Below are 27355 nucleotides of genomic sequence, written 5' to 3'. Positions count from 1 at the left end.
AATGTAAAATACTGTTTTAGAAATATACTCAAAAAGTACAAGTACCCATAAAACCAACTCAATTACAGTAATGTGAATACTTGTAATCCATTACTTTCACCTACAGTATGAGTATACATTTACAAAACCGTTTACAATAAAACATTTTGATGCACTTTAGAGTCAATTTTTAATAAATCAAAAAAGTGGATGGTGTGTGTAGGACAGTTCAATTTGTGGGAGGAGACAGGTTTAATGTGTTTACAGTTTGGGGTGAAAAACACAATAATGGGCTTGATAATATGCAATATGTTTTTCAGTATTGTGGCTACATTTTGGTGAAAGTTGAAATCTGTAGCAAATATGATTGATTTTATTGGGAATTCTCAAAATGCTGAGGCAATCTGTCATGGGACTGGAGCTTTCTGCAAAATGTGGCAATTGTTCCCGCATGAGATGTGAGACTTCCTCTGAAGAAGCAGAAGAAGAATATGCAGGAGAACAATAGGTTCCTGGTAGCTTTTAGCTAAAAACTACAGAATAAACAGAGCACAACGTGGTCAGTTATAATTTATATAGATATAGTATACATAATTTATTCACATCTCCCAATAACAATACATTAAAGAAAAAAAAAAATAATCGCGCATACACAGACACACACACACACACACACACATACACACTTCTCAGATTATTCTCTCTAATTAAACATGATAAAAAGTGCTAAATAATGTAGGTTTACACCAGTGCCCGTAACAACATATATTTCTACAAATCATCTTAACAGTCTTTAGTTCACCCGAAAGTGAAAATATGTTTGGAGAGGCACAATATCAATACATATCACCACAAGTTACACGTACAGTGTAATATCTATTCATGTTTAGGCTAAACAGTCTGGAGTTTAAAGTGTGGAAAAACAAACACATACAAGTGCACATTGTTACAAAGGATAACAGATTGATTCCCACTGGTGTCTGTCTCTGTCTGTTACAGACTCACGTCCTGTTGGGAGATTTCATCTCTGCAATAAAATAAGCAGGTACAGAACATGATATAGCTAATATTTATTATGTCTTTTAAAATAAATATGTAAATAAAGTTTTTTGTAGACAAATTCACTAATTTACTTAGTATGAAAGCTTTTGTTTTATTTTTGAGAGGAGATTATGATTTAGTTTTAGTCATAGTCTTTTGACTAAAATGCAACTTATTTTAGTCCAAAATGTAGTCATCAGGACCATTTCAGCAATAGTTTGAGTTGACTAAAGCAGTGATTCCCAACATTTTCAGCCCAAATCTGATTTCTTTTTTAATTCATAGTATAAAGGTTACTCTTTCTTGGGATATAAAACAATTGTTCTTTATACGACCTCCTCATTTTTATTTTGGGTTATTTCACCACTCGCTGATACCAAGTGTTTTTTTTAAATTGAATGTTTTGCTTCTGAATATTATTCTTTTTTGGGGGAAAAACATTAATCTTACTTCAACCATAACGATGTAAGACTTGAAATTAGCCAAATATGGATCCTTAAAAACCACCTTGATGATGCCGGCCTGACTCACACACACACACACACACACACACACACACACACACACACAGCAAAGACGTAAATATTGTTGTTTTTCTTCAATCGTAATATTACAAATTCAGCAGCATTTACCTTTTTTTTTACAGCGTACAAACACAGTGAGAAGTCAACAGGGGTGGACTGGCCATCTGGCATAACGGGCATCATCCCAGTGGGCCATCTACCCGAAGTGGGCCGGTCTGATCCACTACTGTTTTTTTTTTTGTTTGTTTGTGTTTTGACGAGCGAGTGGAGGCAGACATAGTAACAGGTGGCCAAAAATGGTCCAAAAGCGGCAAGAAAAGTGACTAAAATGGGCCAAAAGCAGTCAAGAGTGGCAAAAAATGGGCAAATAAAGAGGAACCGAGTGGTATGTAATGGCAAAGGGTAGCTTAACTGGGCAAAATGTGGTGAACAATAGTGGAAAAGGGCAGAAATGTGGAAGAAAAAGAAAAAATGAAACAAGTGGCATTTATTGGGCAAAATGTTGCTTTTTTGGATGAATAAATGGCCAAGAAAATTAAAGAATGGACAAAAGTATCAAAAAAACTTGCAAAAATAAACAAATTGGAAAAAAAAGGATATTTACTGGCAAAAAAGGGGCAAAAATGAGACAAAGGAAAGAGGTAAAAAGGGGTTAAAAAAGTGTCCCCCTTTTATGGTTTTCTGGGGGGATTATAATTCAAATGAAGACATGAAGAGCCACATGTTGAGTATTACTGACTTAATAACAGCTTCTACATGGTGTCCACTATAAATGTAGTGGTTTGGACTTAAAATACCAGGGCTGAATTTTTGTCCCAGTCCACCCCTGGAAGTCACTCAGAAAATAACTCATTGTCTTGTTTTATGAATAACCGCAAGTATCCGGAAGGCTTTTCATGCTAAGGTACAGTAGCCATGTTGAGGTTGTCAGTGTGAATATCTGGCAGAGTTCTCTCTGGTCTCAGACACACTGCCAGTCTCTGTGAGGGAGAGAGAGAGAGAGAGGGAAGGGGTGAGATGTGCAGAAGCTCAACATGTTTCTATCATTTCATGTGTCTTCATCCACAGACCTGTTTCAGAGACCCAGGAGTCCACACCAGCTTGTAAACCATGTAGATGGGGATCCACATGAAGGATGAGAATCCAATGAAGTATCCCACTGTGATGCTCCAGTCGGGATATTTGTAGTCAAAGAGTTGTAGCAGCGGCACTTTGAGCAGCGAGCTCACTATGATGTACTGAGCACAGTTCACATACACAACATTTTCATATTCAACATTTACCTCTCACTGATATTATCTACAGCAGTGGTTCTCAACTTTTTCAGCCCGCGACCCCCAAAATAAAGGTTCCAGAGACCGGGGACCCCCAATGTATCTAAAGGTGGTTGAACACAGACATGAACATTGAAGAACAGTCATGTGGAGACAGGGTCATCTATAAGGGGGAATAAAGAGGAGAGATTTTTGGGGTCCATCCATAAAGTCAGCAACATGGTGGTCTATTATCCTATGAATCTGTGATAACCACATTTGAATAATATCTACTGTTATCCAGGAAGTTTGTTATAATTTTTTTGCCATAGAGTCATCTTCAAGATGGAAATCCTTGTTTTAATCAGAAATAAAATGGGTTAAAAGTGATCAAAAATGTTGGGAAAAGTGGTTTTATTAAAGTAGAGTGGCCAAAAAGTGGTAAAAAGGGTTCAAAGTGTCAATATTGGCTTAAAAGTGGAAGAAATGGGGGAGAGCGGAGTTGGGGTAATATAATTTAGCTCCCTAAGACGTCATAGAACTTCGTAGTGCAGCACACACTGATTAAATCCTGGAAGTTAGCGCAATAAGAGGTCATCTAGTTTAGTAGCAAAGCCCCCTGGTGTTAACTCTTGTGTTTATGTTTCCAGGTATTCCTACTGGGGTCTCCTCCTCCCAGTGATGTCAGTGTGTTTGGGTTGTGAGGAACTAGCTGCCTCATGTTTCCACTCAGGTGTGGCCCGTTCCCAATCAAGTCTCCCTCACTATTTAGCGTGAGGGAGTGTTTAGACACTGAATGATAGCTGAGTCATTGTGAATGTCAATGTTTGCGACTGTGTTTTAGTCTCCTGCTCTCTGTGACCCTTGTGCCTCTTTGTGTCCTTTTGGTTTTTGGTTTAATTAAAACATGGACAATCATTATGAAAACTGCCTGATTCTCTCTCATCCACACCCCCATATGTGACATTATTACTGTCACTTTTTTTCACCATAATTCCTGCTTATTTTTTTGCCAATGTAACCACATTCACATTTGTAATTGTCATTATTTGCCAATTTAAACAAATTTTTCCCTACATTTTTAAAATCCATGACCACAATTTGCAACTTTCAACCAATTTCTGTGGTTTTTAAAATCCCATTTCACCACCTTTTCCACCAATTTTTAATCATCTAATTAAAACAAGGATATACATCTTTAAGATGACCATACACTAGGGCCCAAATAATAATAAACCGGATAACAGTGGATATTATTCAGATAAATAAATAAATGTTTTTAAAAAATCCCATTTCACCACCTTTTCCACCAATTTTTAATGATCTAATTAAAACAAGGATATACATCTTTAAGATGACTATACACCAGGGCCCAAATAATAATAAACTGGATAACAGTGGATATTATTCAGATAAATACCACAAATCACCACCCTTTCCACCATTTTTGGTCACTTTTAACCCATTTTATTTCTGATTAAAACAATAATTTACACTTTCTTCTTGCTTCTCTCAACGAGGACAGTCGCACTCTCTGTTTCTCCCTCCTTCCTTCTTATCTCTCTCCCAGCTGCTGCTTTGTCTGGTCTTGTGAAGCCTAACAAGAGCCTCTCTCTGTAACTCATCCAAAACCGGAATAATGGAATTAATTAGTTGGTCTCTCAGTGCTATCGATCAGATTTTTTCGACAAAAAGAACCGGGGGTGGTGAACCCGCATGTCCAAGCGGGACGTTTGCGGCTGGATACACCCTTGACCCTTGGAACAAGTGGCGAGTTGTGTGTCTGTCCATCCTTTCCGTGGAAGACGTGGAGGACATCTACATGATTAGAATAATGATAGTAGGCATGCTGCTGATCGGAGCTGGTGGCTTCCTCATCTATCGAAAAGTCCGTACTACGCTGGCGACTGTTTTGGAAAAGCTGCCAGTGATTTCTGAAGGATGTAGCAGGGCTCTGAACACTCAGACTCATGTGTTGATCGATATCAAAAGCAAGTGCTTTTGGATCGTCTACGCGTTATGGATAACAACTGGGAGAAGTTTGAGACCCGGCTTGGAAGTGGAAACTAGGCCATTCATTGGATTACAGCAGAGAGACCCAGGACAGAAGGCTATTGAAATTGACATAGCCTGTATCAAATCACATTGCTTATCTCCCTTTCGGCTCCCCAGCCAGCCAAGGCTAAAGCCAAGGTTGTCTCAACTCTTATCACCAGGAAGTTTCTGCAGACGGCGGCTCTTACCCCCCACTCCCTCCCCCCGCTCCTTCCCTACATTCCCACCTGGAACTGTTGATGCTGAACTTTTCCACACGTCATCTGGTTGTCAGTAACGCAGCTACAGGTCTTCAAATTCAAATGCCTCGTCGGCCATCTTTCCCCACCTCCCATCTGCAGCTGCATGGAGGCGTGGTTGCAGCGCCCATTGGCAGCACGCCCATGTCCCCAAATGGCTGGAATCCTGCTGTTCTTCCCACCTGACCCCCTCCCCCAGCCAACCTCCCACCCAACCCTTCCTACATGCCTTGTCTCGAGTTGTTTGACTGTGTCATGCTTACATTTATGTTTGCAGAGGCGGTTTTTTTCCTGGTTTCACACTGCTTTCTCTGTTTAAGGAAATCAGTTTCAAACTGGCAGTTTTTTTCCCCTCACCCCTCCTCTCCTCCTGTTGTTGATCCCTTCTTCACCTAAATTGTGGGCGCCGCAAATGGCTGCTCCGGTGTGTTGATGTGTCTCCTTTCACTGCAACTACCTAGTCAAATTCCTCGTATTGTTCTAAACTGTACCTGGTCAATAAAGCTGATTCTGATTCTGATTCTGATTTTAAGAGGACTATATACTATGGCCCAAATAATAGTAAACTTCCTGGATAACAGTGGATATTATTTATTCAGATGAATAAATAAAAATCACAGATTCATAGACCAATGGACCATCATTTTGCTGACTTTATGGATGGACCCCAAAAATCTCTCCCCTTTATTCCCCCTTATAGAGGGTCCTGTCTCCACATGACTGTTCTTCAATGTTCATGTCTGTGTTCAACCAATGGGTGTCCCTGGGTTGTGGACTCTTTATTTTGGGGGTTGCGGGATGAAAAGATGGGGAGAAACATTGCTCTAAACCACTTGTATTAATTGAATCTGTATGTGGTTTTCTGTATCTAAACAACTTTAAATTAAAAATATACATTGTAAGTTAAAGCCTAAAAGTTCATTGGTTTTCTACTTAAACTAGCAGTTTTGTATCTTATAATCTTACCGCTAAAAATGCAGGACTGATGGCGACCCAGCACACTTTCCAGAACAATCCCGGGGCTTTTCCCAGCATCGCCTGAACATCATTACTGAATCTGGTGATACCTTTAAAGAAGCAAACAATATGTCAGATATGTCTGTGGTCATGCCTCCATTGTACGTATAGTTGTGTAAGTGACTAATAGAGCTAATAAAGCAGATACACATTCATTTATTATTTACCATAAAACCAGGATACGGCGATCGCCTCCAGGAAACCCACTGCAATGATGGAGGATCCCACTCCAAACTCCTCCAGCAACTTCACCACATATGCACCACCCTGCCAGGGACATTTAAATGGCTTCATTTATATATCTATCATCATATATCTGTTATTTTTTGTTGACAAGTAAATGCATATAAGTACATAGATGATTACTGCCACAAATACAGTAAAACTTCTTACACAGGTATGAAAAAAATTATAAAAAAAACCAATAATAAATTATAAAATATAAATGAAAATGAAAATTTTCAAAAATGAGCAATCTCTGTCAGACTTAAAACTTGGGGTATCCGATTGAACTTTTTCACTTCCGATACGATGCAGATATTACAGCTATGCATGTTGGTCAATACCGATACGATATCAGCGCAAATCATACATATTTTTATGACTAATTTTGTGGTGTGGAATGTTAGAAAAGGCTTGATTAAGTGATGTTAGTCAAACAGAGAAAAACACTCAGCAACAGTAGGGACGAGGAAAACTCACCTGTTTAAAAAGAAAGACATTTGATGTCATTCAGACTCTTAAGATAATAATACAAAGTTTCTGAAATTTTAGATGTGAGCCATTTCCTGTTGTTGCACATGGACATGCAGGGTCTTTAGTGTTAGAACAAAACACAAGGGAGTTATTCTGCCTCAGCGAGGGGCCTCCAGGAGAAAGATTTCAAAGAAAACAGTGGGTAAAGTGGGACGCCAAGGAGACTAAGGGCAGCAGATAATAAATCATCAAGCCTTACTGTACTTCAGAATGTGTTCAAAACTAAAATCCAAGCCCTCGGGAACGCCCATCGGAGTCATTTGGTATCACGTCTGTAGAACTACGCAGAAAATGCATCACATAGTCTGTTCAAGGCAATAGGGAAACATGTTTTATTTCACAAATCCTGCCTTATGCTCCTTTAAAGTGGTGCTAATGGTCCATAATTTTCTCCAAAGAGCTAAAACAGACTGCTAATGTGATTGAGAACTAAGTAAAACAGTCCTCGTGGAGCAGTAACCTTACCATCATGGAGTCAGTTCATTACATCAATCCACAGATGGACTGAAGTTCGATTTAAACAACTGCCATGTCCATTTCATATAAAGCAAGTGTGCCAAGAAGACCAAGAAGACATAGTCATCAACATCCCCCACCAGATTAGTTCTCATTCTATCTCACAACCTTTTCCTAAATATCCTAAATCTAAGAACTTAGATATACATAACAAAATATTATCACTAAAATACAAACTATCTTAAACTGTTTCTAAGAAAAACTGCCCCCTTTGAAGATACCTCGAACAGAGTAGAAAAAAAAACGGCACAAGGGCAATAACTCTGGAAAATATATTTGTGCACTTCTCATTTTCGAACTCCATCAAGGTATTGATACCCTGAAGCCACACACTGAATTTGGTTATTTTATCCTCTTTCACTCGGACGGGTGGACGCACGAACGAATGGACTGACGGGGCTCATACCTATATCCCACTTCCACACTTTGTGGTGGGGGATAATAATGGCGTTTTGATTCCACACGGGCTTACACAGGTAATAATAAAGTTTGAAGTGTTTGGATTTGGACGTTGTGTGGTTTGTGAAACGTACGTTTGTGAGAGTGCTGAGAGAACCCAAGAAACAAACAACCACTAAGCAGAGAACAAAGAGTTCCCTCCGCTGAGAGAAATGATCAGGGTATTCATCCAACACAGCAGTGATGATCGCCTCCAGGCCTCCAAACTGAAACACACAAAGGCAACGTTTTTAAAGTTGTGTTTTATCAAACATGTTGTGTGGGTTTCAAAGTTGGGGATCCATTTTTTATCAGATCAAGTGTCGTGTAAGCTTCATACATCAATAAAGGGGAGAGTCTTTTGGGACCCATCCATAAAAATGATGGTCCATTGTTCTATTAATCTGTAACAACATTTATTTATTCATCTGAATAAAATTCACTGTTACCCAGGAAGTTTATTATTATTTGCGCAGAAATAAAATTGGTTAAAAACAGGCCAAAAACAGAAAGAAAAAGTGGTAAAAAGGGTTCAAAGTGTCAATATTGACTTAAAAGTGGCAGGAAAAAGTAGGAAAAATGACTTTAAACTGGGAAATTATGAGCATGACAAGTCGTGAATGTGGTTAAATTGGCAAAAATACCCCTGAACTATGGTGAAAAGAGGTTAAAAGTGACAATAATGGGTCAACATATGCAACATTAGGTGGGAAAGGTGGTGGGAAGGGTTTATAAGTGCTGGAAATGTCTTGAAATGGAAAGAATGTGCAGAAAAACCATTTAAATTTGATGGAGAAGTGGCAGAAATGAGAGTAATGTAGCAAAAATACATTAATAGGAGCAAAAATATGGCAAGAAAAAGTGATGAAAATAGGTTAAAATATGGCAAGAAAAAGTGATGAAAATAGGTTAAAATATGGCAAGTTTGGTGTAGTTGTAGAACAAGGGTAAAAATAAGCAAAAATGGGCTCAAATTGTTAAAATTATTTTTGGTTTCTTGAAGTCATTTGATGACCCCCTCCCAGTGTCTCGCAACCCCAAATAGGGTACTGACCCCAAGTTTGAGAACACCTACCATAGACGAATGCATAGAAGTGTTTATTTTCTTTTTTCATGATTGTGATTTCTTGTGTTTCTTCTCCAAACGAGGAGGACACTGATTGGCTTGACACTACTTTGGTTCTTGTTTGTTCTCGTTCTCAATCTGCCAGACACTCAATTTTGTCTGAATTCGGATTTTTCCACTTAAACCCCAAAATAAACATCCACCATTGTTTTGCCACAACGTTCAGTCTCTGAAAGCACCATAATTGTGTTGGGATGTGACTTTGGTCGCATTTAAGGGGAAACACAAGAATTAAAAAACAAAACAGAACTCTAAATTATTGGAACCAAAGCTCAGCGAGAGAAACTGACCCCGAACTTCACAAAATAGAACTAAACCCATGTCAGGAAGCACAAAACCTTGGGATGGCTTTGACTGATTTTGTATACTTTTATCACTAACAGACTGGTATGCCAAAAAATACAATCAATCAACTCCAGGTCATTCAAAATTCTGCTTATAACTTTATAATTGTATTCTTTAAATGATTCGGTATGTAAAATATTTTATTATTGTTGTTTTTAACTGTTACTGTTTTTATGCTAATTTTAATGTTTTATATTTTATAAATTCCTCCTTTCTCTGCTTTCTTTTAATCTCTGACACTTTCTTATTTGTCATCGTTTCCATTATTTTATTAAATTACTTCTGTGTGCATTAGTCTCTATACCTTTTTTTTATTATTATTATTATTATTATTTTTAACTTTTGTCAATCACGTTAGCAAAATTCTGTGAAGCACTTTGGATTACGATTGAATTTGTAAGAAAGGTGCTATATGAATCAGATGAGAATGAAGTAAATACACTTCTAAGCAAGTTTCAAGCGGTAAATTCAACATTTTACATCTTTGATTTATTGGTTTAAATCAATGGTTCCCAGCCTTTTTGTGATCGTGACCCCATTTTGAGAGGCAAGGCAAATATATTTGTATAGCGCATTTCATACACAACGCAACGCAATGTGCTTTATATGATCAAAAAGTGCAATAGAAAACCTTTAACGCCATAAAAATCAATAAGAACATTAAAATTAGCCGCAAAAACATTTCAAATCATCAACAAACACATTCCATCAACAACATGACCGAAAATCTCCCTCTGAATCATATGCAGTATACAGAAAAAGAGTGTTTTTAACTTTGATTTAAAAATGTTCCCATGTGATGCTAAGTTCTACTTCTTTGCAGCATAACAACTAAACACAGCATCATGTTTACTGTGAGCTCTGGGCTCCACTATCTGACCTGTGTCCATAGATCTGAGAGACCTGCTGGGTTCATACCTGACTAGCATCTCACAGATGTATTCTGGACCAAACCCATTCACAGATTTATACACCTGCAGCAGAACTTTAAAGTCTATTCTGATGCTGACTGGGAACCAGTGTAAAGACTTTAAAACTGGACTAATTGTTCTGACCTCCTTGTTCTGGTTCAGACCTGAGCTGCAGCGTTCTGAACGACCCCAAAGACATTTTAGTTTTTCTAGAATTAGTTTTTCATCATGTTTGTTAAACTGTGTGAAAGATGCAGAATAGCCAAGATTAGTGACAAAATGTGCCAGTTCAGATATTTTTATACAACATCTTATATGTACTATATTTACAAAAGTTTGAATTCATTGAAAAGTGACTTTTTGTCAATAGCAAATAGTATCCAAAGGTAAAAGCTCATACTGTACTGTCCAGTCCGAGTGTGATCATCATCACAAAGAAGATGATGGCAAAGAAAGTCGAGCCCATCATGTTCGCAATGGCTTCTGGGTAAGTGATGAAGAGTAAACTTGGTCCTTTGAAGTAATAAAAAAACTCATTATTTCAATTAATGATTCAGAAGAATGATTGATTTGTTTCCCTGGAGTGGCTCACCTTTATCTCTGGCCACGTCTTCAACCTCCACCTTCCTCATCTCTGCCATGTAGCCCAGCACCGTGAAGATTACAAACCCAGACACGAAGCTGGTCAAACAGTTCACCAAACTGGTCACAATTGCATCCCTGGTAAAAGAAATGAACACCATTCAAGCACCTTTACAATGTAAACAAAAGTCTGCAATCAGAGGTGTTTTTTACTGACTGTTAGTTAGAAGCTTAATCATTGATGAATTAATTACCTTTATATTCTACTATGTTATTCAACCGTGGAGATAAAAGGGATTTAGTAGTGTACGGCTAACTGTCAGACGCTCATTGCATATGGTGAACAGTTCTGCAGCTCATTGATGCAGAGTAATAGTGTAAAATGTTCTAGATTTGGCACTGGGTCTTGAAGGTCCTGTACTACAAATCCAGATACTCTTATCGTGCTAACGTCTGGGATTTATTCCGTGTGTCCTGTATTACAACACTGGTTAACTTCTTATGGGGATAAATCACCATGGTAACTGAACACCTAATCTGGCCGGGACCATGTTATGAAGTGGATAAGATCTGAGTGAGTATGAAAGACCCCCAACCTGACCAATCAGCTCTCTCAGAAAACAACCAGTCCAATAAAAGGAGGATCATTGAAAACATATGACTGACCTACATTAGTCAGCTGATGAAGCCTGCGTGCGTCGGACTCTTTCAGACCGATGAATTAATGAATTCATTCATTCATTCATGAGCCTCAGTCATCAGAGTCAGTTTTCTCTGATGAATATTGTATAATCTCACTAATTTAACCATTAACACTTGTCAATTCCTGCATTCTTTCCTTCCTGCTTTTACTACAGCAACAGTGATGTTTTTGATCTAAATTATCGATCTATTTAGAAAGAATTATTCCTCAATTGTGACATCAGTTTGCATGGGATCTTAGTCTGTGATTGGTCTGACGCTGCAATCTCCCCCGCATACGTAGCCAGGCTGAAATATGGCCAGAGCCAGATTGATGTGTAGCCCTCCCTCTAACTCCAGTTCTCCACATCGATCTGGGTCTGTCTGGCGAATCCTTTCGGAACCAGTGAGGGACATGAACTGAAGCTGATTGGGCGAAGCGCCTGTCCACCATGATTTGTTTTAGCCAATCACACAGTAACAAATGACAATGTTGTCATCAGCATGCACCACAGAGACGCAGCTACAACAACAAGACTCCGCTTTGCCGCTTTTACCGCCTCTCGCTGTTTCTCTTTCAAAAAGGAAAAGCTAGATTCTTCTAAAACTGAGTTTATAGCAGCCTCCACACGTTCATCCTCCTGTGTCAACATTTTTCTATTTTGATTCAGAGCTATGCTAATAGCGGTAGCCCAGCTAGTTCCTCTCCCCGCAACTGTGCATGCACCAGTTTTGCTTCAGCGCTTCTGCCTTCGTCACACCCGGATATCCCGCCCTAAACCACAACACTGCCTCATGATTGGTTCGAACCGGTTCGGTTCGCGTTCAAAAGGCAAAGGCGCGAACAGCACAAGATGGAATCTGGTGTTTGTGAACACCAGATTCCATCTTGCAGGCAAGGTTAGAAATCCCCTGTCTTTTTTTTTTTTTTTTTTTTTTTTTTTTTTTCACCTTGTCTGCACATGCTGTTGAAGGTTAACACTACAAGAAGTGCAATCTTTTAACAGCAATGCATATTTTATTATTGCAATTAAATAAATGAATTTATTTCATTGCATAATTGTGACCATCACCAGCCCTCCCTAGGGAAGGGTAAATACTTTATTAAAGGGAGGATGTAAAAAAGAGAGGGCAGTGCTACACCAGGGTGAGGGGGGTGTGGGGGGGAGTTAACAGGGAGGAGGTATACAAGATAGGAAAACGAATGGGTGGGGAATAGTCAATAAGTTTCAAGTGATGCGATGTGAAATTGTGGTAGTGTATATTGTGCTTATTGTTGTGTTATCAAGCCAGTTTGGTGACCAGTGTGCGGCTTAGGAATAATGGTGGTGGCTGTGAGCAGAGGAGGAAGTGAGTGGAAATTCCATAAAACAGGTATTTGGGAACAACGTGTCTATGGTTGAGCCCAGTATGAGTGTTATCCCACAGCCCGAGGCCAGTGCGTTCATGACAAATGTAATTCCAAGAACCGCTACTGCAAAACCCATGAGCCGCCCCTGGGCCCGAAGAAGCAGTCGGGCCAGCAGAAAGAGCGGGAAATCTAGGGGCCCCCGGCGACCACCCCACGGCCAAGCAGCCCCCCGAACGCCCCCAAGATCCCAAGCCGAGAGGCAGCCATTGCCCCCCCATACACACCCGAGAAGGCCCCAAGGAGCCAAGGACCCAGCGCACCACGCCACCGATCCCAACCCCCAACCCCCAGGCCCCCCAGACCCCCACCCCCCCACCACCACCCACACCCCCGCGCCCAGCCCCCCGAGGGGAGGGCCCAGAGAACTCCCCGCCCGAGACCCCAGCGGAGGAGCCGAAGCCCACGCCCAGCAGACGACCAGAGCCACGCCGAACGGGCAGCCGGCGGGCACCCGCCGGCGAGCCCAGAGCCAGCAGGGACCCGACCCCATGCCAGGAGGACCCGGAATGGATGCAGCACCAGGAGCAGCCCGCCCAGGGCGGACGACCACACCCGAAGCCGCATAAGGCACCAGGGGGCCGCCGGGAGTCCCACCGCCGACCCCCAGGCACCCCAACCTAGCCCCCCCGGCGCCCCAGATCGCCCTTTGCTGATGCCGCATGCGCCACGAGCTTCAGTTCTTTAAAGCCAGGGCCACCTCCAGAGGCCAAGCCAGACCGCCCCGCCGGGATGTGGCCCCCTATTCTGGCCCTGTCTTAAGTGAACGTGTTGATATCCCGCTTCGTAGGACAGAGGCTCTATGACAGAGAATGTTTGGTTAGGTGACTCCCGCTAACGGAGATATATCCCTTATCCAGATTTGTAGCACAGGCCCTATCTGTAAATACACAGTTCTTATCATTTCCAAAAAGGCTGAAAAATCCAGAAACCAAAATGCTGACTTGGCCAGACTTTCCATAGTGTTGTGAACTTAGCTCTGATTTAAAGCTCAAGCTTTTTCACTAGGACTCGACAGTGTTCTGTTTACTATCCTATACCAGGTAACAAATGCACTAACTTGTTATTTACAAAAGTATTCAATGGCATCTGTAATGTTTTCCCCAGAACTTTATTAACATTTTAAAATGTTGAATTGATTATCTTGTGCGATGATATATTGTGAGTTGTGATATCAAAATGTCACAAGATCTATTGTTAATAGTACATCGATGGAGTGATATTTCTACATATATATATATACACATGTGCCATATGTTATTGTGCTTATTTGTAAAAACACTGAGCTGCAGTCTTTGTATGAAGAAAAAAGCGCTTTTTATAAATAAAAATTAATTTGATTTGATTTTACATAATATGATGTATGTCTAGCGCAGTGGTCTACAACCTTTACTCTTAAAGGAGCCATTTTGTCTACTCTCGCCTGGAATAAAGTCCTTTTTCAATGTAGACAATAGTGTGCGTAAAATTATATACAGTTAACATTATATTGAATAATGCTATGTAAACAAAATAATTTTGGGTTAATGTATTTGAAGGGCTACAACAATAACTTGAATTTAATAACACATGATCATGTCGGTCAACACATGCTAATTTCTAATTTCTTGCAACATATTAAGCCGTCATGCTGGCAGTTAAACAAATCTTTCCCCACACAAATGAAATCTCTATTTTCTTCCAGAATAGTGTTTTTGTTAGTATAGTTATCTTACCAGGGATTTAAAACGTGTAGTTAGCCACAGGTGCAAGGAAAGGTGATAGGAGGTAAAGTAGGAAGATGGCAGTTATTTCACAATGTGATTTATTTTAAGGTTAACAAATGGTTTTATCATTATTTTATTTGAAGTTAATGTAATTAATTGTCTATACCCTCTGTAAGAAATAACAATTCATAATTTTAATATTTTATTTTAAATGACAGGGACTAGGGAGCCATTGCAAAAGAGTCAAAGAGCCACATGAGGCTCCAGAGCCGCAGGTTGCAGACCCCTGCCCTAGCGTGTCTTTCCAACTGCAGGAGATATACTCAATGCCCAAAGGTCTCAACTGCTGCCAGAAAATGTAGACATGCTAATGTTAAAGAAAGCGTACTTATATATTATATATACTAAGGAAATCAAAGTTCCTAATTTATAACTGAAATTCTGTTGCATTAATTTGTAGCAAAATGATAAAAAACAAGAAAAGTAATAATAATAATAATAATAATAATAATAATAATAATAATAATAATAGTTAAATAATAGACTCGGCCTGATCCCAGCAGAACACGGCCCGAACCTGTTCAATCCGAATAAAGCCAATGATATATTACACACACACACATCCGAATAAAGCCAATTATATATCACACACACACACACACACACACACACACACAGACACACACACACACACACACACACACTATTCCTTAAGAAAAATATGTATGTTAATTCCAAGCCAGGAACTTCAAAAAAAGAAAGTCACCTCTATTTTTTCACTGTATTTATGTTTTAAAAACTTTTCTTAGATTTTTTTTAATTTTTATACGTTGGTGATAAATGAGGAAATGTTCATTTTATTTTGGTTTATGAGTTCAAACAGTTCAACTGGTTTGTAAGACAGTTATAAGAAGAATAACATACAGGTAAAAATATAAGTATAAATATAAGTATAAAAATATTGAGAATTTAAATAAAAGAATAAGAATATGTATGTTTTTTTTTTTTTCCTCTGTAAAATATGATTGAAATGGGCACCCAATATCGGGGTTCAAGGCAAAATTGTTGGTTTAGTTTATCCTGACGCTAGGGTTAGTCAATTATAATTGTAGTTGACTAATTGGTAATTAATTACAAATATGACAAAACTATAAATGCAGAAAAAAAAAATTATTGCTGTTGTAATTGTAATTGAATTGTCATTGGGTTCAGATACTTGAGTATGTAATTGTAATTGGCATGGAAATTCTATAAAAATGTAATTAAATGCAAACCTGGGGAATCAGGCTACAGTTCTATGACTTACACACATGTAGTTATTAAAATATATTTCAGATGAAGTTTCCCATTATCTGTCACTTCTCTTGAGGATCATTTTATTATTTTTCAAAGAAAAAAGGCTCAGACGCCCGCACCAAAAATATTAATACCAATATTTTAATTGATTAGGAAACCTAACAAGGTCACCAAGAAAAACAAAGCAAATTAGAATATAACATTTTTTTGGGGTATTTTACAGCTGATTTAAGATATGAGTCAAACTGACCCGTTATCATAACAAATGCTAACAGAAAGCTAACACAAGAGGAAAGTTACGTTTTATGGGCTTATTCTATTAATTGTAATTTAGAACATAATTGTAATTGACGTTCAGGGAAAAATTATCATTGTAATTCTAATTGTAAATGGGAAAAAATGATGGTCACAATAATTGTAATGAACTTGTAATTGAACATGGGTAATTGAAGATGTAATTGCAATTGAAAAATGTAACTGACCCCAACCCTGACTGACACCTCTACTCACTAAGGACCTTGTGTATTTCTCCTCTGTTTTGCACCATGTATAGAAGATTAAACTCCAGAAAATAAGCTTATTCAGTAAAACGAGCCATAAATACTCACAAATGATAGAAACATGGTCAACATAAGACAGTGTTTTTAATCCTCCAGCGTGTCACCTGATGTCTAAAGGGTTTCATCCTTTGATTGTGACCATCTGCCTCCACTCAGCTGCCTACATTAAACCCACAAACATCCATTCACATGCATGAGTGCCATGCACGCTGAGGGACCTGTTCTCACCGATAACAGTTATTAGTAAAGGGGTTGTAGCTGGACAGAGCCAGGAGGACCCCAAAGCCTGGTCCCAAAGAGAAGAAAATCTGAGCAGCAGCATCCACCCACACCTGGAACACACAGCCAGAGAAATGCAATCAATTTATAGATGGTCTTTCATTTTTTTATTTTCTGCCGTGCCCCCAAATGATTTCATGTCCTCATAAATGCAAAGTCACATTCGGACTTTCCCTGAATGACGGTCGCCTCCATTTAGTCCCAGTGCACCTGTAAGCATGGAGATCTGAAGAGGAGCGTGCACTGGACATTAAAAAGAAGAGGGCGGCGGTGGGTGTAGCAGGAGTGAGACAGAGAGTGGGGGGGCTTTGTTAATGGGCACAGATTCTAAACCAATTATTCATGTTATTATCCTGCTCTGAAGCTTATTTATGCATCTCATTTCGTCTCATCCATATTCTCCTCCAACCAAAGCACTTAGACTTGAGCGGTTCATAGTTAAGCCCAGAAGACCCTGATGTGACCGTTTAAATTGATATTATTTATTGTATTTGTGTCTCTGAAGACCTTTAATTTACTTCCTAAAAAGCTGTACAATGTGATGCTAATATCTGTCACACACATTAAAAAAAGAGGAAGTGATATTAGTTTAATAATTTGACCAGAGGTGAAAGTATTCACAGTACTGTAATTGAGTTGCTTTTATGAGTACTTGTACTTTTTTAAATACTGGTATATTTCTATATCAGTAATTTTACTTCTACTTAAGTATGTTTTAAAAGAAGTAAAGTAATTAGTTTTCTACCAACCGTTACTCAGAGGTGAAAGTAAATTACATTTCTTTTATTACAAATAAAACAAATAAATAACTGTATTCTATATGTTCACTTTGTCAAACATAAATCTAGTTAAACTAAAATGCAGTAAAAAAAAAAAAATCTGAGCTGGCACAATTTGTCACTAATCCTGGCTACTCTGTATTTGTAATACTATATAACAAACATAATCAAAAACAAATTCTTTAATTGAAGTTTTATACGTAAAGGCTGACATTATTATGACGTGACATCTGTCATTAGCATGAATGAGGTGTCATGAAGGCTGTCATTTAGTGTTGTTCGTTACCCTAACCCCTAACCTCTAACCTCTAACCCCACTAAATCCCTCCACCTAACCCAAAAAATGCCAACAGAACTTCAAACGTGTCATAATTTACACTTAATGACAACCTTCATGGCACCTTATTCATGCTAATGACAGTAAATGTTAGCCTTATGTATAAAACTTCAAGTAAATGTCTTTGGGGTCGCTAGAAATTCTTGATATTAAAATGGGGTCACGATCCAAAAAAGGTTGGGAACCAATATGGGGACATGGAATACCAACTGTAATGGTGCAAGGCTGAATTAGTTACAGCCAATGTAAAGTGCATTACAGTAATCCAAATGTTAGATTACCAAAGGATTTATGCAAATAAGTTATCAGTACATTTTTCTTTTCCCAAACAAAGAATGAAAGTTTCTTATTTTCAGGTTTGTCACTTTTTGACACTCACACTGGTCTCAAGCAGCTTATTCCACTGAGGTTTCAGGTAAAACACCACACCTCTCCAGGCTCCTGGCAGAGTGGCCCCTCGTATCAACAGAATGAAGAGCACGATGTAGGGCAGAGTGGCAGTTACCCACACCACCTAGGAAAGGAAAGGAAAGGAAAGAAAAGGAAAGGAAAGGAAAGGAAAGGAAAGGAAAGGAAAGGAAAGGAAAGGAAAGGAAAGGAAAGGAAAGGAAAGGAAAGGAAAGGAAAGGAAAGAAAAGGAAAGGAAAGGAAAGGAAAGGAAAGAAAAGGAAAGGAAAGGAAAGGAAAGGAAAGGGAGAAGCAAAGGTGAGAATAAGCGTTTTCATAGAAATAGCAGTGTGTGTGTGTGTGTGTGTGTGTGTGTGTGTGTGTGTGTGTGTGTGTGTGTGTGTGTTACCTTCCCTGAAGTCTTGACTCCCTTCCACAGACTAAAATATACGATAGTGAAGATGAGAAAGAGGCAGAGCATCAACTGCCAGCGAACGCCCCCGACGTCCCTCAGCCCCGACGACTTGTGGATCTCAAGAACGTGTCTCCTGCACAAAGTACAACACAGTATCAGAGGTGAAAGTATTGGATTACAAGTACTCATGTTACTGTAGTTGAGTTTAGGGTACTTGAATTTCTAAATCAGTCATTTTACTTAGTAACTAAACCCCTTCTTTCTCCTTCTCATTCAAAAAATGCCTCGATTATGGGCGGGGCTCCTTAAGCAGTTAAGACACGCCCAGTCTATACTATAAAATCTCCAATGAACAATCTATGCTATGTTAACTAGCTACTCATTACTCACTATACCTCTCTATTTATTCTTCTCTCAATCCAATCTACTCACCACAGATTGTGGAGCTCACAGGTGCTAGTTTTTAGCCGAGCGACCGGACTCAAAATGCCACTCACTTTGTTCTTGTTGTTGTTGTGTATACGAGTTAAAATTGCTACTCCTCTGTTACTCGGGAACGGATCGAATTGAAATTTGGTAAGTATAATCTATGGATGTGTATGCATTGACACTCAGAGCCCGATTTTTGATTTGGGACCCATTGGAGCCCAAAAGAAAAAATAATTGATTTATCATTTATTTGCGAGTCAGATATTACGACGGTAGGTAGAATCGAATCATTGGCACATAGCAATATATAAATTAGGCCCATTACTCCGTACGTGTCACGGGGCACCAGTGGGCCCCACTTTTTAAATGACTACTCTTCTGTTAGTTCTTGTTAAATCAGAATGCAGTTTGGTATGAATGCTCTATGAATGAATATGATGAGACGCTCGGAGCCCTTTTTTTGAAATGGAGCCAGGGGGGCCCACCCCTTATTTTCGGTAATTTCCAAAATTATGAGAACATAGTTGTGTGATATATTGATTCAAAGGAAATTCAACGTAGATTACAATTATGCCTCGCAAAATTTGATTAGGGACCCGGGGACCCACCCCACTTTTTTCGGCAATTTCCATTAAAGTCGTTTTCTCATTTATTTGTGAGTCAAATATTGCGACAGTTCGTGGTACTGAATCATTGACAAATACCAATATATGAATGGAGCCCATTACTCCGTATGTGCTACGGGGGCGCCAGGGGTCCCCTGGGGGCCCCATTTTTCAAACAACAACTCCTCTGTAAATGCTCGTTGAATTGGGCTGTAATTTGACATGGATATTCTATGAGGGGATGTCGATAGCCTGTTTTTACCCGGTGGAACCGAGTCATTTGAATTCTCGAGAACATGGTACATGCTATTCATTCCGCGGGCCCGGCCGTAGTTCAACCAAACTTGTTATAAAAGGGGCGGGGCAAACAGCGCTTGTTTGTGAAGCAAGATGGTCCCAAAATATAACATGATCTTGTTCTCTGCCAATAGCAAAAATAAATTGTAATAGCCAGGTTTCAACCCATAGAGGGCAGTCACTGACATTTTACAACTAAATATGCCAAATTAAAATACTTTGACTAAAATGTTGAGAGTTGGTTTAGGTACTGAGTAAATTATGATTTTTTTTGTTTTAAAACAATCAACTGACATTGTAAAACTACAAAAAATGAAATGACCAGACAACAATCAAATGCATCACATCATAGTCAACCAACCAAAAGTAATGCACAGCATGGAATGCTGGTTATTTTCTCAGAGCATTGTCAGAAGAACAACAACAAGCGAAGTGAACCATGGACGGTATAGGAGACAGTCCGGAGAGAGGCTGATGATGATGCACATCCCAGGCCGCATCTTTCTGACATGCATTTAAACATAGGAAAGGCGACATTATCATAATGCAATGTAAACTTTGCCTACCCAAGCAAATTGATGTTGTCGCGTTTGGGACTTGTGCGTCAAACTTGTTAACATGTAAAGGTAAGAAGCATTCACTGCTAATGTTTAGCAAAAAATTTATAGACTCGCTCCCAGGATTACAAGACAGTGTTGTTAAAACGAGACGATTAGTTACTTTTTTTAATTTACACAAAAAGTTTAAAAAGAAAAACACATAAAATGTATTTACTTTATTCCAGGCAGAAAACTGTTCATTTTTCATGCAGAAAACGAGCATTTGTCGCCAACTGCTTTCTCGTCACATGTCGTGAGCTAAAATGTTTTTTGACCGCTATTAATTTAAAAAAACAAATGTACATTTTGACAAACTTTTTATTTTATACAGAGGCCTCTGTGGAAAATAAATTAAGTTCCAGTTGTTTTTTAGAAAGTAACTCGTAACTTTTACTTTAAGTATTTTTTTAATTGAGCTACTTTTTACTTTTACTTGACTTTTTTATGTGTGAATTACTTGTACTTGTGTACTTTGAGTACAATTTCAATCAAGTAACAGTACTTTTACTTGAGTAGGATATATCAGTACTTTTTACACCTCTGCACAGTATGAATCATCGTGGCTTCCAATAGACAAGCATCACAGCTGCAGTGCAAACGCAGTATTACTGTAAATCTATTTATACCAGCACGTTCTCTTACTCACACTTACATGCACTTACGTGTAAAATTCCTCTGCTGGAGAGCGGGAGGAGTTTGTCCAGGTGACGTTGTCCATCCCAAAGTAGTTGGTGCAGTCGCGGGTGTTCCACACGTTGTCGCAGTTTGTCCACGGGAGGATGCTGGAGAAGCTGGAGTAGAAGTAGAAGAGGGCCCAGGCGATAATAGTGTTGTAGTAGAAGGACACGTACAGGGCGATGACACAGATGGCATAACCTATACCTGAAACACAACATGAAGATATTAAAGCAGAAGACGACAATGAGAAGTGTTGACATCTGCAGAGAACTATTATCACAGCAAGGGGCCACAAAAATGTGATTATCTGATCTATTTTCATGCTTTTGGAGTGATTTCGTGTATTTTTTGTTGTTACTTTGTTTTTTTTGCTCATTTTATGTGTTTTTGGAATTATTTTATAGCTTTTTGTCACCATTTTGTGTTTTTGAAATACATTTTGTGTAATTTTGTTGTCACTTTATGGTTTTTCCCTCTCATTTTATTCGGTTTTTAGAATTATTTATGCATTTTTGTTATTTTGTGTTTTTGGAATGATTTTTGTGTATTTTCGTTGTCACTTTATGGTTTTTCCCCCTTATTTTATGTGGTTTTAGAGATATTGATGTATTTTTGTGATCATTTTGTGTTTTTGAAATAGTTTTTGTGTATTTCTGCTGTCCTTTTGTACAAGTTTGCCTTTTTGTGTGTGTTTTTGGAGTAATTTCGTGGTTAGCTTTGTGAGCCGCTCAAAATTAAACCAAGGGCTGCATGTGGCCCCCGGGCCACCTGTTTACTGAAATAATTTCAAGTGCATTTTAACTCCCATGACCCTGAACAAGAACAAGCGGGTGTGAAGATGAAAAAAATTAATGAATGAGAATGTATTCAAACTGTACATTGTATTGTTTGTAGCATTAAATGAAGATATCACTTTATACTCTAGTGTGTGTTTTGATTTCAGGTTAATCAGATTTAACAGAATGTACATAACTTACACTGTATATATTGCATCTTGACCCCTCCCCCAAGGACTACAGATGCAAATTAGCCTTTAAGCTACAGTCTGGTACAAACATCTCTGTTTTTTTTTTAATAATTTTATGTACTTGTGCGCTGTCCTAATAAATGAATAAATTAAATTAAATTAAATAATAAAACGTTTCTGTGTGCAGTCTTACCTTTGAAAATAGGACAGATGTGTTTCCATATGGAAATGGCTCCAGTTCTGTGAAACTGTCCCAGTGCAAGCTCCATGTAGAAAAGCGGCACACCACCAAAAATGGCCATCAAAATGTATGGGATTAGAAAAGCCCCTGCACAGAAAATGTGTGAGAGGTAGATTAAGCCAAGAGCTGAGAAAGCATTTAAAAACATTTAAAAAGACATAAAAATGACTTGAAGTAGTAAATAGGGAATTTTAGGAATCTAAAAAAACTCAGAATTACAGTACTGTATATTTGTTTTGTACATCTAATGCGAATGACATAAAATACAAATACATGTAGACTGCATATTTATTGCATGCGTTTCTCTTTGAAAACATCTCTATAATATAACCTCATATATGACAATATTTTATATAAGTGTATTATACCCATTGTTAATTTTAAATGGCAGTTTATGCAATACTCCTTTTTTTTTTTTTTTTTTTACTTTCTATTTCTGTTCTACTTCTGAAATTTCATTGATGCATAATTATAGCTTTTAAAGATGCATTTTGGGGATGTTTAAATGACATTTGAAAAAAGCTGTTTTTCCAACGCTGAGCTAATAATAATAATAATAATAATAATACAAAAATAATTACATTTGTGAGCTTTGGTAACTGTTTTGTTTTGCTAAATAAAAACAAGCATTGTTTTAAACTTTTAAACAGTTTTTAAGGACTTTTTGTCTTCATTTCAGCACCATGGACAGTTTCTATTGTTACATCACGTTACGAAGAAGTAAAAAAAAACATGTAACAAAACTCTGCTCTTTAACTTAGTAAATCAAACCTACCTCCACCATTCTGATAACATATGTAAGGAAACCTCCAGACATTCCCCAAGTCCACAGCAAAGCCGATGACCGACAGGAGGAAATCCATCTTTTTGCTCCATTTGTCCCTGGACTCGGTCTGAGTGAGGACCGGCACCGGGACCGGGACCCCAGCGCTGTGGGGGCTGAAACCCGCCGGGATCGGAGAGCCGCTTTTCCCGGCCATGACCACTGCAGAGTCCTGTGTGGGAATCGGACTCTGAGCAGTGTGTGTGTGTGTGTGTGTGTGTGTGTGTGTGTGTGTGTGTGTGTGTGTGTGTGTGTGTGTGTGTGTGTGTGTGTGTGTGTGTGTGTGTGTGTGTGTGTGCGTGTGTGTGTGTGTGTGAGAGAGAGAGAGAGAGATCCTCCTATAGCCTTTAACGCTGCTATCAACAGGTGAAGCAGATTATTAATTTATTTATGGGGCGCAGATTGTAAATTTTGCACATCCTAAAATAAACTTTATGCAACATTTTGCAACAAACCACGTTTAAAAAACGAATTTTGTGATTATTTTTCTCGTAAAACACTCTATATTTTCAATGTTAAATCTAAATCTAAATGTTAAATCTAAATGTTAAATGTTATATCACATGTAGATTTAGATTTAACATTTAGATTGAACATATATTCAAACATTTAGCTTTGCGATTTAACATGTATTTAAATGTAACATTTAGATTTAGATTTAAATTTGCATCATTTAGTAACAAATCACGTTTAAAATTATTATTATTTGTGAAATTGGTGATTTTTTTTCTCATAAAATATAAAGTCAATGTTAAATCTAAATCTAAATGTTAAATCTAAATCTTAAATCACATTTATATTTATATTTAACATTTAACACTTAGATTTAACATATATATATTTAAATGCAACATTTAGATTTAAAATGTAACTTTTAGATTTAACATATATATTTAAATATAACATTTAGATTTGCAACATTTAGCAACAAACCACGTTTAAAAAATGTATGTAATATAAATCAGGGGTTTCCAGTGCCGGCCTTCCCGACAGGCAACACAGACACCATATTGCACCCCACCCCAATTTTTTTCATTTATTTTTTTATTTTTTTTAATATTGATTTAAAAAGGTGTAATAAACGTTAAACACACCGTTTAAAATCACTGTACATTAGTAAGAACAATTAGTTTAAACTGGAAAATAATGACACATCGTGAATATGGTTAAATTGTCAAAAAGTAGTATGAAATATGGCAAAAAGAGGTTAAAGGTGACAATATTGGGTCAACATTTGCAACATTAGGTGGAAAAAGTGGTAGAAAGGGTGTATACAGTAAGTGCCAAAAATGTTTCGAAAGTCAAAAATGTGCACGAAAGGCATGAAATTTGTTGGAGAAGTGGCAGAAATGGGAGTAATATAGCAAAAATACGATAAAAGGAGCAAAAATATGGCAAGAAAAAGTGATGAAAACAGGTTTAAAATATGGCAAGTTTGGTGTAGTTGCAAAAATTGGCTGAAATTGTTAAAAAAAAACATTCTTTGTTTCTTGAAGGCATCTGACGACCCCCTCCCAGTGTCTCGTGACCCCAAATGGAGTACTGACCCCAAGGTTGAGAACCCCTGCTCTAGAGCGGCGTTCTGATGAAAACTATGGCTAAAGTTTGGATGTAAATTATAAGACTAGGTCATTGTGATGCAGAAAGTAAAAGACATCACTTCATAGCACAAAAAAAGAAACAAATAATTTAATAAACAAAGTACATATGTGAACATATATACAGTATAATAGGAATGAATGATTTAGGACAAAGTTGTTCTCCCAACATTTGTCTGTTTGTCTCAGAAACAGAGATGCATCTTTGAGCTATTTCAGAAAACTGATCGATCAGTATTTGATCTAATGTTTCACACATTTCCCTTTGTTAGAGGAAGTCAAGATTCACCTGGGAGCAACTTACTGTAAAAAGCCAGGACACATTTAGAAAAACTCAAATGAAAATGTATAAAAATATGCTTGACATATTATGACATGTTCAACCATTTTACCGGTAAACATATACAATAAACCGATGCCTAAATGTTGTGGGGGTGAGACAGTTCAACAGAGATCCAAATGATACATTTTGATCAACATCACATTCGAAAGTGATAATGTAAGAAATAGTAGAGAACTGTACATAATATTTTCAATTCAATTCAACTTTATTTATATAGCGCTAATCACAACAATAGTCATCTCAAAGCGCTTATCAAAATATACAATTCTTAAGGAAAAACCCAACAAATCCACGTGAACATGCATCAGCAACAGAGATGAGCAAGAGAAGGGCGAGGAGAAGGCACTGACTGCAGAAAAACATGATACAGTATTATCAAGTCAGCCTGCATGGAAACACCTGGTGCTACATTATCTGTGAGTAGAATGAGAATGGGGTGGCGGTGACATCAGTAGATAGTGTGTAAGCAGTGTGGTGGGTAGGCAACAGGGGTCAGAAGTGGGGGATTAACTACCAGAGGCCAAAGTAATGGATTACAGTACTCAAGTTACTGTAATTGAGTTGCTTTTGTGGGTACTTGTACTTTTTTGAGTATATTTCTAAATCAGTAATTTTTTTATACACCCAACCCTTACTGAGCAAATTATTATTTTTTGTTTTCAAATGATCAACGAACATTGTGAAACTACAAAAAATGAAATGACCAGACAACAATTAAATGCATCACATCATAGTCGACTAACCAGATTAAATGTAACACACCACGCCTAAACAGCATTAAATGCTGGTTATTTTTCTCCGTATTAGAGTTCATAAATCTAGCTATACTTAGAGAATTAACTACAACCTCGTCACGACTGTGTCTGTGTGGACAGCACCTGTTGTAGGACTATGTATAGTTGGAATGCCCCTGAACGGTAAGGGTCAGGTGCTGGACCACATCACCTGCATCCATCACCCTCCATCACTGGTGGTGGTGGTGGATTGTGTTTGAATGTAATGTTGGTGTTCTACTATATAATTTGAGTTTTTAGTTACTATTTTTAGGTTTAGGGCTTTGTTTCTAGTGGTTAGGTTCAGAGGTGGAAAAGTACTTGTCTTCAGTACTCAAGTAAAAGTATAGGTACTTGAATAAAAATTACTCTGGTAAAAGTAAAAGTATCATAGTTGCAACTTGCTTCCTTACTTGAATAAGAGTAAAAAGTACATGCTACTAAATGTACTTGTTAAAAAGTAAAACAATAATAAACCAGCAAATTCCACATATATGTATACTACACCAGCACTTCCTGTGTGCATGTGTACATTTACAAATTAAAAATAAAAAAATATATATATATATTTACATATAAACATTTTAAAGGGGACATATCATGCTAAATCCACTTTTTTAGCCCTTAAATGCATTTTGATGTATATTTAGATTGTTTAGAAGCACATAAAAGTTCAAATTAATCTCTTCAGGTGCTCCGTTGATATCTTTATATTCTGTTTTGGTCATATTTTTCAATCTGTTTCGATTTTTCGATTCTCTATTACGATTTTTTGAACAATAACGTCAGCGGAACTGCCAAATTAAGACATCGACTCCAGGCCCAACACTTCGAGCAATCCGCCATTTTTATTTCTCGCTTTTATTTTGTAGTCCAAGCTCCAGGATGCAGAAGTTACGAGAGGATAAGTCAAAATGTGCGGTTGTTGGATGTAGTAACCCACACGCTTCATTACACCGTCTCCCAGCATCAGAACCTTTTCAATGTGCCTGGTTGAGTTTTATTTTTCACAGAAATGTACCCACATCTGTGGGTAAGGTCATTTTTGTGTGCGCGAAGCACTTCAAGGATGACTGCTTCATCAACCTCCACCAGTATAAAGAAGGATTTGCCGAAAGACTTTGTCTGATTGAGGGTTCAATTCCTTCTATCTTTGGAGACGAAGAACAGAGCACTTCGGTAAGCTGTAAATAACGCTAAAAAGTGTGATGATAAGACGTCCCTGTCATTGTTTTGTTAGCATTAGCAGTTGCACCATCTTCATATGTTAGCGCTGTGTGCTCGTTTTAGATCCTTGATGATATGGCCTACGTGATTTAATTTAAGTCTAAAGTTTTCATTAGTCATTTCATTTTGCCGTATTTGTCTTTGA

At 38.0% G+C, this 27355-nt stretch overlaps 1 protein-coding gene across 1 annotated transcript; it reads right to left on the bottom strand.

The window, feature by feature from the left end:
- Window positions 1–2166: 2166 nt before the first annotated feature.
- Window positions 2167–23426, bottom strand: LOC114469676 (sodium-dependent serotonin transporter-like). Its single transcript, XM_028457411.1, has 13 exons — window positions 23222–23426; window positions 22399–22533; window positions 21223–21442; window positions 18625–18763; window positions 18208–18342; window positions 16662–16765; window positions 10793–10920; window positions 10601–10713; window positions 7914–8045; window positions 6276–6375; window positions 6058–6158; window positions 2615–2782; window positions 2167–2524 (listed from the first exon to the last, which is right to left on the bottom strand). The coding sequence occupies exons 1-13, from the start codon at window positions 23424–23426 to the stop codon at window positions 2444–2446; spliced, it is 1761 nt and encodes a 586-aa protein (XP_028313212.1). The 3' UTR covers window positions 2167–2443.
- Window positions 23427–27355: the final 3929 nt, after the last annotated feature.

Source organism: Gouania willdenowi, chromosome 9 (genome assembly GCF_900634775.1).
Source record: "Gouania willdenowi chromosome 9, fGouWil2.1, whole genome shotgun sequence".
NCBI classification, from domain to species: domain Eukaryota; kingdom Metazoa; phylum Chordata; class Actinopteri; order Blenniiformes; family Gobiesocidae; genus Gouania; species Gouania willdenowi.
Note: the sequence above shows the minus strand (reverse complement) of the source record. Positions and strands in the feature narration are given on the sequence as shown.